The following is a 16,205-nucleotide window of genomic DNA, read 5'->3' as shown; positions in this document are numbered from 1 at the left end:
GAATTAAGGTGACGAACATAAAAGGAACCCACTCAATAAACAGATCGGCCTCTTTCGACCCGTTTCAAATCAACAAGAAATTGAAGTTTTTCATCTTTAAATTTCACAACTTCTTTGATGGATTGATTGGTTATGAGTCGTTAAGAGACTTGAACGCTCAAATTGACATTCGCAAAAACACATTAAAAATCGGGAGAAAGACCATTCAGATGAAAAAGAGATTCCCAGATAATCACAGAATAAATATAACAGAACAGGAATTTCAATTTGTAAAGATTGAAAAAAAAAAAGACGGAGATTTTCTCATTAAAGAAGAAAAGCACCACGAAAACTTCACCATATTACCAGGCCTCTATAAGAGTGAGAATAATTAAGCCTTCATAGCAGTGCAAAATCATACCAAGTCCCCAATAGAAATCAACATAAACCAACTTCAAGCTAAAACTGAAAAATGTGAAATTATCAAGTTACCTGATGCAGACATCGCATCGAAGAAAATCAACTACAACATTCGAGACAAACACATGAATGAACTAGAAAAAGATGCTCTTAAAGAAGTAATCAACAAAAATAGAGACGTTTTGTATGAAGAATCTGAAAAACTAACTTTTACACACAAAATCAAACATAGCATACGAACGACTGATAACATACCAATTCATGTAAAGTCATATAAATGTCCACAAATATTTGAAGCTGAAATTCAGAAGCAAGTGAGGAAAATGCTGAATGATGGTATCATTAAGGAGTCTATCTCTCCATACACTGCCCCGGTATGGGTCGTACCGAAAAAAGCAGATGCCTCAGGTGTAAAAAAAAATTTCGTTTGGTAATCGACTATCGAAAACTGAACGAAAAAACGATCAATGACAAGTACCCAATACCAGATATCACAGATATACTGGACAAATTGGGAAGAGCCTGTTACTTTTCGACAGTTGACCTGGTTTCCGGATTCCACCAGATACAACTTTCAGGGGAAGATACCGAAAAGACCGCTTTCTCAGTAAATTCAGGAAAATACGAATTTACCAGAATGCCGTTCGGTCTTAAAAATGCTCCGGCTACATTCCAACGCGTTATGGACTGTATCTTGAGAGATCTTATCGGAGTGTGTTGTTTCGTCTATATGGACGATATAATAATATTCTCTAGTTCTCTCCAGGAGCATAAAAAACATCTGGATATGATTTTAAAACGACTTAAAGACGCTGGACTAAAGATTCAATTAGACAAATGCGAATTCTTTAGAAAGGAGGTTCAATTTTTAGGACACACCGTTTCAGAAGACGGAGTACGGCCAAACGAGGATAAAATTAAAAGTATCAGATCGTGGCCAATACCTAAGAATGAAAAAGAGGTTAGACAGTTCCTCGGAACCTTAGGATATTACAGGAGATTCATCAAAGATTTCGCAAAACTAGTAAAGCCTTTGACGAGCCTGTTAAGAAAAGATAAAGAATTCGAAATCACTCCTGAAATCAACGAATGTTTTCAGAGATGTAAACAAATATTAATAAGGGACCCGATACTTATGTATCCGGACTTCTCCAAAGATTTTATTTTGACAACCGATGCAAGCGATTACGCAATTGGAGCTGTTCTTTCGCAGGGCACACCTGGAAAAGATCGTCCAGTAGCATACGCATCAAGGACATTAAATAAAACTGAAGAGAGATATAGCACAACAGAAAAAGAACTATTAGCCATTGTATGGGCGGTAAAGCATTTTAAACCGTACCTATACGGACGAAAATTCAAGTTGGTGACAGATCACAAACCATTAATATATTCCCTTACGAACACAAATGACAAGATAGTGAGATGGAAGTTAAACCTAGGAGAATTCGATTATGAAATCGAATATAAACCGGGCAAACAGAACGTCATTGCAGACGCACTATCAAGAATTAGAAGCGAAACAAACGAAGAAGTCAACGTTAATACCTCAAGCGACGACTTAGAAACGGTCCACTCAGCGGACACTAGCGATGACTACTTTATAAGTTGCACGGAAAGACCAATTAATCTGTTCAAAACGCAATTGATCTTTAAAATTGGCAATATAGATACCGATCTTCATGAAGAGGTTTTCACAAAATATCACAGATATACAATTGCTAGACCTCAATATACAGAGGTTGATATTGTGAACATCTTCAAAAACTATCTGAACCCCAAAGGAGTTAACTGCATAAAAGCTCCAGTTTCACTGCTACAATTAATTCAAGAAACCTATAAAACACATTTTTCCACTAATAAAATTTTCAAAGTATTTATTTCAGAGAAGCTGCTAGAAGACATCCGTCTAGATACCGAGCAAGATGAACTTATCGAACAAGTCCACGAATTTGGTCACAGGGGGATAAAGGAAAATAAGAAACAGATTCTCCAAAAATACTTCTTTCCCGAGCTTGAAAGGAAGCTGAAAATTTTTATCACATCCTGTGATATTTGCAAACGTAGCAAATATGACAGAAAACCTCCAAAACTGATACAAAGAAGTACCTTTGGTGAAACTGTTTTTGACAGAATCCATATCGACGTCTTTTTCATGAAAGGTCATAAATGGCTCACAATCGTTGATTCATTTTCCAAATTCGCGAATATAATTGCACTCGAAACAAGAACCATTATTGACATGAAAAAAGCAATAACGGATCACATTAGACAGTTTGGAAGACCTGTAACGATTGTGTGCGATCAAGAACCTTCCTTTAAATCCATTGATTTTATCGGATTCCTAAACGATTTAGGAATAGTCGTTCATCACGCTAGTTCCTCCGAATCGAATGGCATTGTTGAAAGGTTTCACTCAACATTGATTGAGCTGTACAGAACTTTACACGCGAAGTACAAAGATTTGGCATTAAACGAAATAATGAATATTTTAACCGACATTTACAACAATACTTTTCATTCGGCAATTAATCAAAAACCACGCGATGTAGTCTTTAACAAAACAAATATTACAAATAGCGAGGAAATCGCAAGAAATTTTGATAAAATTCAATCCGCGATAAAAGTTGAACTCAATAAGCGAAAGGAAGCACACGAGAATAAATTTGATAAAAATGAAACACCAAAAACTTTAAATATAAATGATAAAAAATACATAAAAATTGGTCAAAGACAAACCAAAGATCAAAACCTTTATAAAATTGCAACTGTTAAATCCAATGATGAATTCACTTTTACTGATGCAAACGATATTAAAATCCATAAAAACCGAATTAAAAACTAACAAAATAATAATAAAAAAAAAAAAAAAAAAACTAAACATTTAAACCATCCCTTTTTCCTTTCAGAATAATTTTCATCCACATAATTAATGCTACCACATACAAAGAAATTCCCAACAGCAATGGACTGGTTGCATTCAAAATCAAAACAGCAAGGATCAAAACTGGATATGACAGGACATTACACAAAATCAATCTTAGGTCGCTAGAAGACAACGTAAAATATATAGAAAAAATTACCCAGTCATTCAAAACAATTGAACACTTAGAACAAACTCTTGTAGAAAAAATTAAAGTAGCCAACGGAAAACTTAGGAGTTTAAATACACACAGAACAAAAAGAGCACTAATAAATGCACTAGGAACGGCTATTTAAATCATTGCAGGGAACCCAGATAATGATGATCTCGAAATCATACATAAAAGCTTAGGAGAATTGCAAACACAAGAAAACAAATTAGTCCGCAACCAAGTCCGACAAATTCAAATCAATGAACTTTTTAAAGACAAAATCAACAACATTACAGATGCACTTGGAAAAATCAGCTCCAAAATATCAAAAGAATATAATTCAGTACAAGGCTTGAGATCAGATTTAGAATTCATTAACCTTATTTGGAATACAGATAAAATTATTCATATTTTAGAGAACATCGAGGAACAGATAGAATTTTCTAGAATAGGCTTGTTAAACAAAAATATTCTTTCAGTAGAAGAGAAAATGTACATTTTCGATAAACTTGTAAACCAAAACCTTAAATTGAATTATTTAGACGAAATTTTTCAGTACAGCACAGCTAGTATCGGCATCAGCAAAGGACAAGCAGTTATACTCATCAAGACACCAATTCTAGACGAGAAGACGTACGACCTTTTGGAACTTCATACCTTGAAAATCAACGAAACACGAATCGACACTCATATCAACCTGGTTACTAAGCATGGCGATTTAATTTACTCCCAAACATCAAAATGCGACATATGCGAGGGTAACAACTTGGTGGAAGACGAATGTATCTACAAAATGTTAACCCATCAAACACCAACATGCCCGCTTGTAAAGACGAAACAAGCATTCCAAGTCAATGAAATTGTAAAAGGCGTTATCCTGATCGATACCTCCGAAAACACTGAAGTAAGAGACTCTTGTGGAAACTCGAAGATGGTACGGGATGCCACCATTGTAGAAACCGAAAACTGTACCATTAGAATTCGCAACCTTACATTCTCTGGAAGGCTTGACGTAGTTCAACAAGACGAGTATCTGGTTCCAATCTACAGCAAACCTCTACAAAACACATCTTACTCAAAAGATGACTAAGAAAACTTTATGCTTCGGATCCTGAACCTAGAAGAACTCAGCGAGATTCAAATATCTCTAAACCATACACAAAAACGGGTAACATATGGAGGTGTCATCCTCCTCGCACTAACCTTTTTTTGTTTCTTCACTGCATTTTTCTACAGAAAAATACATGCGAGGGTGAGCAAGGAAAATCACACCAAGCTACCAGAACTTCTTACCCCCAAACATATAGGAGAAATAGACGGGACGGCTAAGACAAATGAAGATACGCCTAAGCACGGAAGCAATGGAGTCCACACCATGACGCCATTATCCGAGGTCCTTAAACATCAAACGAGGACGCTTGATACTTATGGGGGGAGACGTTATGAAAAGACGAGCCCAGCCGACCATGCCAACACGCCGCATCGATCGACCACAGCAACCGATGCGCCAGGGAATTGATGAGCCAGGAGAAACCAGCGTAGCAACAGCCAGGGTAACTACATCGAGACGACCAACGCCAACTTGCCCCATCGATCGGACGCAACGATCGATGCACCGTAGAAATGATGAGCCAGGAAGAATCCAGCGTAGCAACAACCCAGGAAGGCAACGTAGACACGACCAACGAGTACCAACGTGGAGGACCCATCGAACGATATTGGTTGTGCTGACTAGGTAGATTTAGTTAATAAAAGGTTTAGCGATAGGAATATCGAGTTAGTCTTAAGCGTGCGTTCTATTGTAATCGGTCTTAAACGTGAATAAATATTTTTTTATAATACTCGTAACCATTCGAGCATTACTTATATATATATATATATATATATATATATATATATATATATATATATATATATATATATATATATATATATATATATATATATATATATATATATATAATACTCCCCGGGACCACCGCTAGGTATTGCTTCGGGGAGCGGCTTTTGTGCTCTGTGCACCCTCTTGGTTCTTTAGGTATCTTTGCTAACTTAGCTAACTAACCTGGAGACTGGCCGTTAGCTAACACTGGCGTGTCGGTGGTCAACCTGTCGCCTGTTTTGCAATTCTAAAACTATTTGAGAGGCGGCTGTACAAACCGCCCTCCAAATGTTTGGGTCTTTACACATCCTCCGAACTAGGTTGTCCGGAGTGGTGTCTGGCCCGCTCACTACCATCATGTCGCTCCGCGCATGCACAAAACGAGGGCACACGAAGAAGACATGCTCAGCAGTCTCTTCCGCATCCGCGCACTCGGGACACATGGGGGACCCCACATGCCCGAATCTATGTAGATACTGTCTGAAGCAACCATGACCTGACAGAATCTGTGTCAAGTGGAAGTTAACTTCTCCATGGCGCCTCCCGACCCATCCGGATACGTCCGGAATAAGTCGATGCGTCCATCTACCCTTTACTGAATTGGACCATTCCTGCTGCCATCTGATCATCGAGAATGACCTTCTGGTGCCTCGTATACCCCTTGTGTCACGTTGATCGAAGCATTCTACGTCCTCCTTAATGGCTATGCTGATAGGCATCATGTCGGACAGGACGCAGATTGCGTCGTATGACACTGTACGGTACGCGCTCACAACCCTCATGCACATGAGCCTATAGGTACTTTCCAGTTTACGACGATGACTGTTGGTACCTAACGCTTTGGACCACGCTGGCCCACCATACCTAAGTATGGACGAAACCACGCTGGCAAGAAGTTTACGCTTGCTGCCATATACCGCTGAGCTATTCGACATCATTCGAGATAGGCCTGCAGCGGCCATTGAAGCCCTCTTACAGGCATAGTCGACGTGACTCTTAAATGTGAGCTTATCGTCAACCATAACCCCTAAGAGCTTCAAGGAACGCCTTGAGGTAATGGTGCAGTCACCGACTCTGACCCCGCCTGTTGCTCTAATTTGCGGTTGTTCACAACCGTAACCTCCGTTTTATGGTGCGCTAACTCCAGTTTCCTAGGGTGCATCCAGTCTTCGACCTTGCGTATGCAGTGCGCGGCCGTCAACTCGACCTCTTCGATCGACTCGCCGTAGACCTCTAGCGTGATGTCGTCTGCGAAACCGACGATCACAACCCCTACAGGGAACTTTAGTTTCAACACCCCGTCATACATGACATTCCACAACACCGGGCCCAGGATGGAACCTTGCGGTACCCCTGCGGTGATTGGGACGCACTTCTGACCCTCCTCCGTGTTGTAAACTAGTACCCGATTCTGGAAATAATTTTCCAAAATCTTGTACAACGACACCGGTACGTGGATGCTCCTAAGCGCGAGCGCTATGGAGTCCCAGCTGGCGCTATTGAATGCATTCTTCACGTCAAGCGTGACGATTGCGCAATAGCGAATGCCCCAACTCTTACGCTGGAGTGCTACCTCTGCCGTCTTGGTGACAGAGAGAATAGCATCCAGCGTGGATCTACCTTTCCGGAAGCCGAACTGGTTACCTGCCAGACCGTTTACACCCTCTGTGTACTTCACCAGTCTGTTGAGGATAATCCTCTCAAGCACCTTGCCCGTAGTGTCCAGCAGACAGATAGGTCTGTATGCCGATGGGTCCCCTGGCGGTTTCCCAGCCTTCGGCAACAGCACCAATCTCTGTCGCTTCCACCTGTCCGGAAAGAGGCAGTCATCCAGGCACTTCTGCATGACTGCTCGAAATAGATCGGGGCCACTTTCATGGCCGTCCTGATGGTCAAATTCGGGATTCCATCCGGTCCCGGTGACTTGCTCACCTTTAGGGAGTTGGCGATCACGATGAGTTCCTCATTCGTAACCCTTACCTCCTCCACAACCTCGGCACGGCTGCCGTCTCTCACGGATTGGATGCCCGGCAGGTTGGCCGACCATCCCTGGTCTGTGTCTGAGATACTGGAACGTCGGACGTGAGACTCAGCAACCGGAGGCCAAGGATTTGGCTCGTGTCGTGGAAAGAGTCCCTCGATGATACGCTCTAGCATCGCTGGTGATCGCTCTGCAGGTGCCAACACGCCTTTGGTCTTCGCCGTTACGACTCTGTAGGCGTTGCCCCACGGATTCGTATTGGCACTCGCAAATAGCCTATCGAAGCAGGCCCTTTTGCTCGCCTTTATCGCACTTTTAAGCGCCGATCTTGCAGATCCGAATACTACACGGCGCTCTACCCTCTGTGCATCGGTACGTGCACGTTATATATATATATATATATATATATATATATATATATATATATATATATATATATATATATATATATATATATATATATATATATATATATATATATATATATATATATATATATATATATATATATATATATATATATATATATATATATATATATATATATATATATATATATATATATATATATATATATATATATTTATTTATATATTTATATATCTTACATCTCAAATGTCCTTTAGAAAAATTCATGAAAAAAGCCTTGTTTTTTTGGGCATTTGGTAGATATTACCCCTTAATCTGAATTTTACAGTGCTCTCGTACTCTTCATCTTGATAATCATCTGCTCCTTTCACACCTAAACTGAGACTCCAACAAAACTGAGTAAAAGCTTGTTCGATAATATCTCAGTTAAATGAATAAAGAAAAGTAAACTTAAAATGATGATTTTGTTTATGAAGCTGTTATTGAGCGAATTTTGGTTGAACTCAAGCTTAACATGCTGCTGAACAACAAAACTGTTTGTTAAGTTGGCGAATAATTCACAATCCACGCTGGTCGTCCATGTGCAGACTGATAAAATGCAAAAAATTGCCGTTTACAACATATATCAAGCAGGTTTAGGCCCGGATCTGTACATATTTGCACAAATCGTCTCAAATTTTCCAGTTGTCTAGTTATTTCGAAATTTTTCTAAAAAGCTGATAATGTTTTGGATTTAATGCTATTACAAAAAATTTTCAAAAACTTCTGGCATCTCTGGGCCTATTGTAAGTCGGCTTTTAAACCGCCTTTATCGTCCAGCATCATTAGTATTAAATTTATAGTGCGTGCTTCTTTTGAAGTTGCCGGTTGCGCCTTGGTTATCTTTGCTTAATCTAAAACAAGTAAAAAACTACAAATACGCCTATATTTTTATACTAAATTTTTATTCTATTTTCAAGAAAAAATGGCTAAATCACACGATCGCAAATTCGCAGATAAAGCGGGTGTTTTTGTTCAAAATCTTAGCAAGGACATAGACGAGCGAACATTACGTGATATCTTTTCGGTATTCGGAACAATTCGAAGTTGTGAGGTTGTACACCAAAGAAATAACTCTTCATGCACGTTTGGGTTTGTTCATTACCAAAATGAAAACGCCGTTGAGGGTTGCATCATGGCTTTAGATGGTATGATACTTCTGGATCGTAAAATTAAAGTTCAACGTGCAGTTACTCGCGATGAACGTTACATGCAGAAATTAGTCTGCAACGTTTTCGTTAAAAATTTTGGTGAAGAGTTAAATAATGACTCTTTGAAAAAACTTTTTGAGCCGTATGGATCAATAGTTAATCATCGTGTGGTTACGGATAAAGCTGGTCGAAGTTGCGGACATGGATTCGTAGTTTTTGCCAACTCTGCTTCAGCAGAAAAAGCTATTCAGGCCCTTCACGGACGAATTTTACAATGTGGAAAAAAGCTGGAAGTTGGATGCGCCTTGAAAAAGGGCAATCAGTCAGATACGAAGCAATTGAGCCAATCAGATACAAAGCAACTACGCCAATCAGACACAGAGCAATTAAACACAAAGCAACCAGAAAAACGTTTGGACAATTCCTCTATGCATTCTGGTTATAATTTGTACATTAATAATCTTGAAAAATCGATTGATAATTCGGGTCTTCTCCAAATGTTTCAACAATTTGGAAAGATTTCTTCAGTCAGAGTTATACAGAACGCTGACGGGTCCTCAAAAGGTTTTGGATTCGTTTGTCTGATGTCAAAAGAAGAAGCCTTCAAAGCTATTTCAAAAATGAACGGTAAGCAAGAAGGTACAAAAAAGCTTGAAGTCTCACTGGCCCATTGTAAAAGAGATCGCAAAAATAAGGAAGATGTAAAACAATTGCAGCCGCATAGCTTGTATTCATTACCTTCGTCGGCAACTGAACTAACGAAACAAAAAGATACAACGCAGCTTCCAACAAAACGTGGAAATGTTCCAGGATCCGCAGCTGCCTAAATTATTGTCGTATGATTGTTTTTGTTGTTTGCGTTACTTCTTGCTTGAATAAAATACTTTCATGTTTCTATATCAAGAAAAAACCTCTTTTTTCTTACAACCTTAAGCTAGAAACCTAATAGGGGTCTTTACATCGAGCTCATGCACTAATAACCAACCGTAAACTGTGTAGCTTCGATTACTCATCAATAAAACAGAGTATTTTTAGGCTGGATATTTGTTTAAGTGCTCGACATGAAAACCCATAATTTTTATTGATTTGTATTTTGCAAAAAAATCACATCATCGGCGATTATGCTTGTAGTCGAACGCTGCTTACCCTCCTGATCAGTAATCTCTCCGTAACTTATTTTTCCAGTTATCATCGTTCTTTGTCCCTTTCGTAAATAGTTGATCACAGAGTCTCGCAAAGCCGGCTTAAACACTACCACACGATGCCAGTCGGTTTTCTGGATCCAATCGCCTGATTCATATCTAAAATGTATAAGGTTCACCTAATACCAAACGTATATATTGAAAGAGCGATACGTTTTCTGTATACCGAGAATCTAATTTGGAAAAACGTAATATGCCCAATGTTACCTATAGTTTGAATGTGTGGCCAATGAAAATGTAACAACAGGATGGGACTCGTTACCACGCTTTTGAGGATCCGCACCCACGCGGCCTAAGAGGGTTACCGTATTCACCGCTATAATGAAGATTTCTAGAGAATATCAATCAAATAAAGTGAAATAAACCTACTCTTTTCAATTTTTCCTGGATCAGTGCAAAAGGTTCTACGCGAACTAAAGCGCATCACTTGCGAAAATTTGGAAAGGAACATAGTAATTGACTGCGATTTAATTTACAAAACTGTTTTTATATGATTCGTACCGGTTTTATTTATTTGAACAGACAAACTCATGAGTGTGCGGGTCTTTTGTTTTGAAAGTTTGTTGCAGAGATGCCAGATATTCTTGAAAAATGTCAGAAACTGCTCGAAAAATCGGAGAAAGCTGCTTGCAATCTGAAAAAATACATCCGTAATTCGAGGGGCGAGACAGCTCTTATCAGAGTTACTCTTATACTTGGAAGTAACTCTAATTTACTCAATATTATTGTCCTTTCACAAAAAAATTAGAATGCAGGGTATTTTCAAGAAAAAGAAGAAGCAACACCCGCAACTGACAGACATCTCAAACACTGGTAAAAATGTGCTGTAAAAAATAGCACTCTATACACGTTCAATTGGGGATAATGAAATGTTCAAAATTGAAATACGAAAATATCCGAATAAGTTTTATTCTCTACACCTCATTAATTAATTATGGTCTTTTTGTTCGTTTCTTAGGTTTTCGTTTGTCTTGATCGAGCAAAGAATATCATATTCATCATCAAAGGCATGTACGATTTATTGCCATCAGTGATGGGCACCATTTCGCCTATTTTTAGATCGGTTAGCGAATATGATACGACAAAATCGGGTACGGGTTTGTTAAAGTTCGCATGCTTTTGGCGATTTGATGTATTTATCACAACAAAGCCATGGTATATAAAATAAAAGTCGTGGGACAACTATGTCTATAAAGCTCAATTTTGAAGATGCAGGAGACAGACATAGAAACGATGCGCTGTACACTTTTGCGGTACTGGAAAACATTTATGTTATCTCAGGAAACAAATTAAAAAAAAGATTTTCTGAAGCATAGGAATTCTCGAGCTGGAACCAACAGAAGTTGCGGGGAAATTAGGCCTTCGAGTTTCGTTTAGCGGTAGAGCTCAGAAGCTTCGGTTTTTCGAAAAATGTCCTCACGGGGTTTCCCAGCTGAAAAATATATAAATATTTTTTTTACCACAAAAGATCAAAATAATGGTCGCAGTGGTCCAAATCTTACAAAAAAAAACACTATATTTTAACGTTTATTGCATCTCTAAGAAATTCAGCATCACAATATTTTTGTGCTATCGAACATTTTTCATTGGTAAAAAAGTATAATTTTACCCGCACGACTTCCCGAAGTCTGATTGTGTTGAAATTTAGAATAGTGACTTCTTTCGAGAAGACGAAACTTTTGGGCCGTTCATCTAAATCTCTGAACGAAATTCAGAAGTCTTTTTCCCATTGATACATTTTTTGTTGAAGTTTTAACCGGCGGTCATTTACCAGTCAATGAAAACTATGTTATATTGCATACTGTTTAAGCAACATCAAATAATGGATTATAACTAGTTTATTCGTAGAACATTCTGATTGCAAACCATATCAATGCGGCTCTGCTGCATAGTCGAGGGCAAGGAATCAAGGAGGCTTTAAGTCAATGCTATTCAATTTCAATTCAAGTAAATTAAGAGTGCATATGCTTTGACAAACAATTTCTTGAGTCGCATTACCGATTACCGAGTACCGATAAAGTACTTTCTGAAATTGTCATTTTCGGTTGTCAGTTGCGGTTGTCAGTTAGAGCGCAAAATTCTAATTTTTCTCTGAAATCACAATATTGTACATGCAGAGAAAAATCGGAAGCGACGAGTCGCTCGTCTGACAGGGATTTTCCAGCGAATTCAACAACAACAACAATTGATTCAACATAAAATGTCCCGAAATGTGCCACTGTAATATTTCCTAATAGTTTTGAATGTATTCTAGTCGCGAAACTATGTCAACTTAATCAAAGAACATTAAAACTGCATTTTACTGTGCGAGAAATAATCATACAAAATGACATCGCTGGAAATCTTCGCGTCGCTGGACTCACCAGCGAATTGCAGAGTAGTGCTGCAGCGACAATACTCTGAAATATCCAGATGACTCACATCTTCGATTACCTTGAGAACAAGAAAAATATATGAGCGGTGAGACCGAGTAACATTCATATTTATATTCGCGGTGGGGAAAAACTTTAAAGATGGTTATTCCGAGACACGAGTGTTGCTCAGATTTGCTCTTTATTTTTCACCTTTTCCCTAAAAAACTCAAATTTACTCACTTTTATCTTAGTTGCTCTTATGCTTGGATATTACTCTAATTTACTCAATATACCTCCAAAATTCTCAGATGATTCACATCTTTGATAGCCTTGAGAGCAAGATATATATATATATATATATATATATATATATATATATATATATATATATATATATATATATATATATATATATATATATATATATATATATATATATATATATATATATATATATATATATATATATATATATATATATATATATATATATATATATATATATATATATATATATATGAACGGTGGAACCGAGCAACATTCATGTGTATATTTGCGATGGGAAAAAAGTTTAGGGATGGATATTTAGAGATACGAGAGTTACTCAGATTTGCTCTTTATTTTTCAGGTTTTCTCAAAAAAAAACTCGGAAAACCTCAAATTTACTCACTGTCTTACCCCTCGCCGTAGTTCGAAAAATTCGGAAACAAAGCTGCTGATACAGTCGTCGCTCGATAACTGCAACATGTTTACATTGCAGTTATCGAATGCCGTTCGATAACTGCAACACTTGACACATGCCAAAATTTAGAGGGGGGTCCGTCACTACCATTGCTGTTTTCAATGATGTCGAAATGTATTTTTTTAATGGAATAGTGGCAAAAATAGCAGAAAACTGAAATAGGCAAGCTTTTCGATTAATCAATTTGATATTCATATTTCCGCATCATAATTTATAGCGTTTTAGTAACTTCTAAACATAACCAATATATAGGGGTCAGAATTCGTGGAACGGATCACTAAAAATCGCGATGTCTAATTTTTTCAAATAAATATTAAAAACTTCAAGAGTTTCGTTCGGGAAGTTGATTTTCCAATTTTTACTGAATTTCAGTAAGTTTTCAAGTTGTTATTGTCATTTGAATTTGGGGTCAATATATGTTTTAAATAAACATGTCTTTAAGAATATTGCATCGATTTTAATGAAATTTTCACAGCAGATGCATCGTAAGTTGTAGTTTCTGAAAATGGACAAAAAAATGTTTTTTCAATAGTAACTATTTAAAACAATATGTTGAAAAACTATATTCTGGGGCATTGAAAAATCTGAAGAAAATCATAAGTATTTTTGACGAAATTTCGAAACTGTCCTGAAAATTTTGAGTTGATGATATTTTTTGTTCAAAAGATATGGGGTTTCAAAGTTGGTGTTGGTGTTTGAAATGCACAAGGGGTATTATTATAAGAGAAAACTCTTATAATAATTACGGAAAGTGAACCACATAACATGGTGATTTTGCTTCATTGATTAATAGGGGAGATCTATAATCTCCCATCTAGAATGAAGAGACAACAAGTAACCGAAATCGAGAAAAAAATCGAAAGAAAAAGAAATGTTTACAAAGATTCAACAACTTTCATATTCGAATGCATTTAGAATCCCTCCGCGAGATCTGTCACTTTAATGTCAGATATGACTTTGACATCAGATTTGACGGATTGCGGTCCGATAACTGCAAAGTTGTTGCAGTTATCGGTCTGGCAGTTAAAAAGCGTTGCAGTTAAAGGCTTGCAGTTATCGAACGGCGACTGTACTTGTTTGTTTTTTTTTGCGAATTGGGTTGTTTAGCTATCCACGGATTTCCGATTTTTGTATATCATCTGATAGAGTGTAGTTTTCTGAGTAAAACGTGATTTTTTTAAACTTTATATCATTATCCTTCGATTTTTAAATGAAGAATAAAAATTCGCTCTAAATCGCTACAATGACAGTTAGTATATAGGCGAACTGTCATTTAAGCGATTTCGAGCAGATTTCGAGCAGTTTTAAATCGTGATTCAAAAAACGAAGTACAACGATAGAAAAAAAAATTAAACCACGTTTTACTTAAAAAATGCAAATCTTTAAGACGATATAAAAAACTGATATAGCTAAACAACCCAATAGTGTGTTTTAGGGGTATGTATATTATTTTTTCTTTTGATAAGAAATGTCAAAAGAAATACATATTCTTCTGACTTTTCTTAATTTAAACAGCAAAACTATTAAAAACATCGATTTAGAATTGTAACAACTGTAAAGCCTGTAGTACACTCTTTGTCTAATGGTCAAATATTTGACCTTCTGACATAATGGTCAAATTTATTTGACATCATGGTTGTTGTTTGCCCGTGTTTGCCCCATGTTAAAATTGGAGAATGACAAATAATTATCTTTGACCAAATTTTTATCTGTCAAAAAGTGACAAATGTTTGACGCTCGGCCAAAGAGTGTACTACAGGCTTAAGTGGTTTTAAGACATACCCTACCGTCAAGAAAATATGATACAGAGAAGCCAGGTCATTTTTCAAATATCGTCACACTCCACAAAACAATGTCTTTATACATATGAAATCTGGAAACACGGTCCCCGTTAGAAGTTTACAAAACTTCCAGTGACACGGTTAATCAACCGACTAACAGGCTTTCACGTATTCACACGCGCTCAAATGTTTTCAATATGAAGACATGTCTTCACATCTGGCATCCCTGTGAACCAGGGTTATGTTTTCCAAAAGCCAGCAGCAGAAATGTCACTTTGCTTACTATCAGGGTTATATTCCCCAAAAGCCATCAACAACAATGTCACTCTGTGCACTATTGCCAGTTAGTGAAAATTTAAAACAAATATAATTTTTCAATTTTAAAATCAAAGAAAACTCGTAGAGATCTAAGACAAATTACGTAATGCCTACTAAAAGGTCGGTTAACGATTAGTATAAGAAAAAGCAGGTATTTTTTTCAAATTAAAACCCCCTATTGCGATTCTGGCGATTCTGACAATTGATGATAGCAGATAAAATACTCCTGTATTCGTAAATAAGAGTCATGTCTATACATAAATAAACATAATTGAATTCCCGTTCACTTCTTTTCACTTTTTTGAGTGATAATCACAAAATTTCCGTTTTTGCATGGATGCAGGTTTTATTCAATAATGGATAAAATTTCACCCATTTTCTTGAGAAAATCCATTTCTCAAAATGAGTGAAATTGTACCCAGTTTTTGACGTTTGACCGGTATACACGTTAATGGGTAAATCGAGTGGGTCCGAATCTTAGTGGAGTTAGGTCATTATATTATCAAAAGACTTCAACATGGGTATATTGTGAGGCTGAAATATGCAAAATAGGTTCCTTTCACAATAAACCTAACCAGAGGTAAATATGCTCGGTAAAGAATTGCTAAGCCTGAAACGACAGTGTCGTTTAACGATTGATGCGAATCTTTACATATTAAATTCTCGTTTTAGTTTGGCTTCCAAACTTTACATTAAGTTATCATATTAATGTTGTTTGTGGATATTCAATGATATGCAGAATTCTAGAATATATACTATTCCGAAATTTATGTGATTTTCGAATTTTTGTGCTTTTACGCGAATTTTGAAGATTGCGCGGTTTTCACGGTTTCTCGCGTAAATTGCAACTGAGTGTAGATTGATGAAACATTTTAGTCGAATAAAATTAAAAAGCTGGCATCACAACCATCTT

At 37.1% G+C, this 16,205-nt stretch overlaps 2 protein-coding genes across 2 annotated transcripts; one reads left to right on the top strand and one right to left on the bottom strand.

Annotated features, from left to right (window-relative positions):
* The first annotated feature begins 8,479 nt into the window (after positions 1–8,479).
* Positions 8,480–9,791, top strand: LOC129731130 (polyadenylate-binding protein 1A-like). The gene is made up of 2 exons (XM_055690908.1): positions 8,480–8,607; positions 8,665–9,791. Exon 2 carries the CDS (start codon positions 8,670–8,672, stop codon positions 9,720–9,722), a length of 1,053 nt encoding a protein of 350 aa, XP_055546883.1. The 5' UTR covers positions 8,480–8,607; positions 8,665–8,669; the 3' UTR covers positions 9,723–9,791.
* LOC129731137 (single-stranded DNA-binding protein, mitochondrial) lies at positions 9,787–10,669 on the bottom strand. The gene is made up of 3 exons (XM_055690920.1): positions 10,467–10,669; positions 10,305–10,413; positions 9,787–10,196 (listed from the first exon to the last, which is right to left on the bottom strand). Exons 1-3 carry the CDS (start codon positions 10,546–10,548, stop codon positions 9,974–9,976), a joined length of 414 nt encoding a protein of 137 aa, XP_055546895.1. The 5' UTR covers positions 10,549–10,669; the 3' UTR covers positions 9,787–9,973.
* Between the last annotated feature and the right edge of the window lie 5,536 nt (positions 10,670–16,205).

Source organism: Wyeomyia smithii, chromosome 1 (assembly GCF_029784165.1).
Source record: "Wyeomyia smithii strain HCP4-BCI-WySm-NY-G18 chromosome 1, ASM2978416v1, whole genome shotgun sequence".
NCBI lineage: Eukaryota > Metazoa > Arthropoda > Insecta > Diptera > Culicidae > Wyeomyia > Wyeomyia smithii.
Note: the sequence above shows the minus strand (reverse complement) of the source record. Positions and strands in the feature narration are given on the sequence as shown.

Bases quoted from the DNA above. Each gene is read 5' to 3' on its own strand.
- LOC129731130 (XM_055690908.1), top strand. From the start codon at position 8,670: ATGGCTAAATCACACGATCGCAAATTCGCAGATAAAGCGGGTGTTTTT.
- LOC129731137 (XM_055690920.1), bottom strand. From the start codon at position 10,548: ATGTTCCTTTCCAAATTTTCGCAAGTGATGCGCTTTAGTTCGCGTAGA. The intron at 10,414-10,466 runs GTAGGTTTATTT...TCTTCATTATAG, and splicing joins TCCAGGAAAAATTGAAAAGA to CGGTGAATACGGTAACCCTC. The intron at 10,197-10,304 runs GTAACATTGGGC...TATACATTTTAG, and splicing joins GCCACACATTCAAACTATAG to ATATGAATCAGGCGATTGGA.